This window comes from Halictus rubicundus, unplaced genomic scaffold (assembly GCF_050948215.1).
Source record: "Halictus rubicundus isolate RS-2024b unplaced genomic scaffold, iyHalRubi1_principal scaffold0383, whole genome shotgun sequence".
Taxonomy (NCBI): domain Eukaryota; kingdom Metazoa; phylum Arthropoda; class Insecta; order Hymenoptera; family Halictidae; genus Halictus; species Halictus rubicundus.
Genome location: NW_027488924.1, coordinates 108,262 through 112,759, shown reverse-complemented (window position 1 = coordinate 112,759; position 4,498 = coordinate 108,262). Strand labels below are relative to the sequence as shown.

At 37.1% G+C, this 4,498-nt stretch overlaps 1 protein-coding gene across 2 annotated transcripts; it reads left to right on the top strand.

Annotated features, from left to right (window-relative positions):
- The first annotated feature begins 508 nt into the window (after positions 1-508).
- Positions 509-2,782, top strand: LOC143364243 (uncharacterized). Of its 2 annotated transcripts, none has more exons than XM_076804701.1 (3): positions 509-773; positions 961-1,431; positions 2,633-2,782. In XM_076804701.1, the coding sequence occupies exons 1-2, from the start codon at positions 626-628 to the stop codon at positions 1,428-1,430; spliced, it is 618 nt and encodes a 205-aa protein (XP_076660816.1). In that variant the 5' UTR covers positions 509-625; the 3' UTR covers position 1,431; positions 2,633-2,782. The 2 variants fall into 2 exon arrangements, with proteins under 2 accessions (XP_076660816.1, XP_076660814.1); XM_076804699.1 differs by lacking the exon at positions 2,633-2,782 and adding an exon at positions 1,764-2,179 and having other exon boundaries at positions 512-773.
- The last annotated feature ends 1,716 nt before the right edge of the window (positions 2,783-4,498 follow it).

Below are 4,498 nucleotides of genomic sequence, written 5' to 3'. Positions count from 1 at the left end.
TTGCCTTGCCTTTGCTGCACCGTAGAGCCTGTTTACCGCTTGACTAAATGCTTCCAAGGGAATCAGTGGTGCAGATAAAATTTAGACAGTTACTGGCGAGGGTCATTTAGACGAAATCTGTGGTTCTCGCCGAACGTTGCATTTGAATCGCACAGTGTACGCCGGAATCGTAAATGACCTTACACGTTGAATCAATTGACAGCCGTCGTAACTTAATATTCGCAAAACAATCGAGAATAAGAAGTATCTCTCGGGTCTCGTCCGAAACTACTAATTTCATAATTTGTCTTTCAAATACTTTCAATCGCATACGCGGCTCCTCCGATGCACGGAAACGACCGGCGTATTAGGGCTGTCGAGTCAACATGTGTATTCGAGCATTTAATTAAAATTCAAGTCTTTGGCCGCGAGCAGCACGTTAACAAATTGCCGATGCGTACTATTTATGATCATAAATCATTTTGGCGGGCGCTAATAGAAATCGCTAGGACTAATCCGGGGTAACCGCGACGAGGATGACAAATGGCAACAATCCTAAATACATACATATATATGTAGGCACAAAGAACCATGATAACACGACGTTCCTGGAACGGTTGTTTAATTTCGTACTTTACGAGTCAAAATGTGGTCGTCCGATGAAGAAACTGACAAGCCGATGAGTCTGGAACAAATTCGCGATAAAATTTTAAGCGAGCCTCGGAGCGAGCGTATGCAAGTTAGCGGATGGGAGGATGACGATGACGGAGTGGAAGTTGCGCGGAATGCGAGAGGTTAGGAACGAAAGTGACGTATTACTTCTAATTTGTCAAAATTATTAAAAAATGTAACATGTTTCTCCCTCTCTCTCTTTCTCACACTCTCCTGCTTCGGACAAAGTGATGCAGACAATTTTCATTTTGTATAAAGGTCGGCGGTCTAATTATGACATTCGTGCTTAGGATTGCTTCTTATTTTTAGAGGTCGACGAGAATGAAATTCTCCACGCAGCCGAGAAAGGCGATCTCGAGAAAATACGAACGTTAATACAGAAAAATCGGGAATTGTTAGAAAGCACGGATGACGACGGTTACACTCCGCTTTATTTGCTACAGTACCTGCTACAGGCTGGCGCGAAAATAGATTCTAAAACCATGGACGACTGGCAACCCCTGCATTCGGCTTGTTGTTGGAACAACGTCGAATGCGCCATGGTTTTAATTGCAAACGGAGCGGACATAAATGCCAAAAGCAAGGGGGATCAGACTCCTCTGCATTTGGTCTCGGCTAGCTCTCACAATTCTTGTTCGCTGCAGCTTCTTCTTCTGCACCCGGATATCAATCCCCGGTTGGTCAATTCGAGCGGTGACACTGCAGAGCAAATTGCTAGAAGGACAGGAAAGTACTATCCCATGTTCGAGATTGTCGAGGACTGCTTAAACGTAATCTGAAGTAAGTGCACCCAATTCTAATTTCATGTTTTACAAATTTACTTGGTATTCTTATATACAAACGTCGTGAATGTTATGAACATAAAAAATTTATGAATGTGTAACAGTTCGATGGAACTGTATATGTTCAGTGTACTATCGTTCCATTTATAAATACATTCATAACACAACATGTACCTAACTCCTTAGTAAGTGCATTACATGTTCTTCGATACAACAAAATATAAAAACGTCGATGCGAACGCGTTCCTAGAAATATATAACGAAAAATAGAATTTCAATGAACATATCGATAAAAATAATACTTTAACGTGACATTCGTTCGTTCTATAGGTGGAAACGCGATGGCAAATCGATTGGAAAAAAGCTTATTGGTAGAAATGAATGTTCGAGATGCTATATAAAATAAAAGTTCTTAAGCTACGTCGATGGATTCGAAAGGCATTTTGGTTTTGTTTTATTTACAAATTAGAGGGTCGTCAAGTTGACGAACTTCGGGGTACCGTTGCTCAGACGTTTCGAACCCTCCCATATCAAAACTGTCGAGTCCTCGGTGACCGCGTACAAATGATGCTGATCTAATGCCCACGCGATCGCGATCACCGCTCCACAGCCCTTGATACCATTCAGAATTTCCCGAACTAATCTCAAGTCCCAACTGCTCCACAATCTTATCACACCGTTGTCCAATCCTGTCGCTATTACGTTCACGGACGTTTTTAATTTTTCTTTATATAATCCTGTAGAATTTGACGAGAAAATTCTAAAAATCCAAGTTTCAATGGTGACGACCTTACCCGTCAAAAATACTTAAAATTGCTCAACTTTAAACTCGCGTAACTTTTGAACCAGTGAATTCCTAATATTAAAACTTGGATTTTTAGCATTTTCTCGCCAAAATCTATAGGATTATATGAAAAAAGTTAAAAATTTCTGGGTTGTCAGGGTGAAGTTAAGGCCAAATATACAGTGTGTTCCACGAACTCTGTCCATGTTTCAAATAAAAGTTATAGGATTTAAAGCAATTAGTAATACAGCAATAGCAGTTTTTTGACAAGTGGGAGCGTAAAGGAGGTATCATTCCGTTTAAAATAACGAAGATATTTCAAGTGGAAAAGTTCGTGGGGCACACTGAAATATGAATTTTACGTAAAAGATCAATAAACTTTCTGACAATACACAATGTTTTTTACATTTTGCAGGATGTTTCTGTATAAAATAAGAAACAAAAAAAAATAGATCAAGATGAAGTATACCTACAAAATTACGAAAATACACAAACGAAGCTGGATGCTTCATTGAGTTACTAAGAAAAGAGTAATACAAATAAACATAAATGATCGAAAAGACAATAGGAGTGTAATGAACTCGATTAGACACAAGAAAAAAATAGTGACACATCGCTCGTATCTACCTTCATATGTTAGAGCAGAGTAATCGATCAGACCTTTTTCTTCGTTATGGGTAACTTTTATGATGTCCCTTTGAAATAACTGAAATTGTCATGCCAGGAAAGTTTCGCCAGATATATCATTACTATCGGTGGAATTTTAAAACAGTTTTCATAGATTGCACGGGACTAAAAAGTGTGGTCTGCAGACCGGGATTTTTTATTCGGTGTCAGTTGAAATTGAAGTAGCATGAGAACTGTGGAAAAAAATTCAAATGCACGATCGAGTGAAACGAAGGTGCTTTCGACATGATTTAATCATTGACGACAAGAGGGACGCATACACGGAGGAGAACGAAAGACGATCGAAGGCGAGAGGAACTCACGAAATCGATTTAATACCCATAATACACGTGCCGATTATCGATCGATATTTAATTGACTACACCGTACGCGTGTATGCAAGAAGAACGAAAGAAATACACAAAAAAAAAACTTGCCACTACAAACCACAGACCCTGCTCGTGAAACGAGATACGTCATTCGGAACATCGAAAATATCGATATTTCGAGTCAAAACAAAATTAATCAAACTGAACCAATTTTAGATTTCTTATATCAGACCTGTACGAATCGTAAAGATGCTTTTGCTGAAACATTCGTATGTTTTATTACTAAACTCCGGATCTTTATGCAACAAGAAAAAGTTCATGCATCAATTGCCAGACACAGGAGTTAAATATAAATATATATTTTTCGCTAGTAAGTTGAATGTAGTGTAAATACAAAATTCAATTTTAAAGTTGAAATATCTCTTAAATTAATCATTTTTCGACATACATAGGTTATTACTTTTTTTTTATAGAGAAGGATGAGCTGCATCGATTAATGTATAGAAAAATATACGTTTCTATTTGAAAAAATGTAGGTGACCTTGAAATCTTCAAAACTCTTTCATCTACAGAAAATCTGTTATACCTGTATTGTAGTCCTCTTTATACTGAAAAACTTTAGTTAATAAAGCTTTTTCACATTTTCAAAAATAACAGACATATTCAAGTGCTAATTTTTACAGGACCACCCTGTATACTTCAAGATTTATTTTTTGATACTTTTCTGACTGAATTTTTGTCACTTCTCTTGAATACACTGCTGAAAATCATTAAGCGGTTTCAAATTGTCTACTATTTTTCACAATGTTGAGATGGGAAGATGACTAATTTAAAATTTGAATTGTTTTCAGGAAAAGTATTTCTTCACTACCTTGGCAGTATGAATCCTAGCGATTTCGTGTTGGAAAATGAAGCTCTTGTTGCATATGTATTCATCGATCATTTCTAAATGCTTTGTGCCATTTATTTTTCCAGCAATAAATTTTACGTCCATTTCCCCATAATAGCCAATACTGGACCAAATCATTACGCTGCCATCTTCCATCTAGCGATGGTGCCAAATTTGTTGCTTCTGTCTCAAAAACATGATAATAATAATTAAAAATATCAGGTTCGCCTAACAAGTTGTAAATTGAATATCTTCTCATTCGTAAACATGGCTCATTAGCATTTTTCTTCATAAATACATACTTTTCTGCACATTACTTTGTATTAATATTTACGTCAATAATGTTTACTTGTAATGTAATACTGTGCACAGTTTGTCGAGCCGTCATCTTGGAGTT

Coding starts and splice junctions, on each gene's coding strand:
- LOC143364243 (XM_076804701.1), top strand. CDS start 626: ATGTGGTCGTCCGATGAAGAAACTGACAAGCCGATGAGTCTGGAACAA. Junction 774..960: donor AGTTGCGCGGAATGCGAGAG/GTTAGGAACGAA, acceptor TCTTATTTTTAG/AGGTCGACGAGAATGAAATT.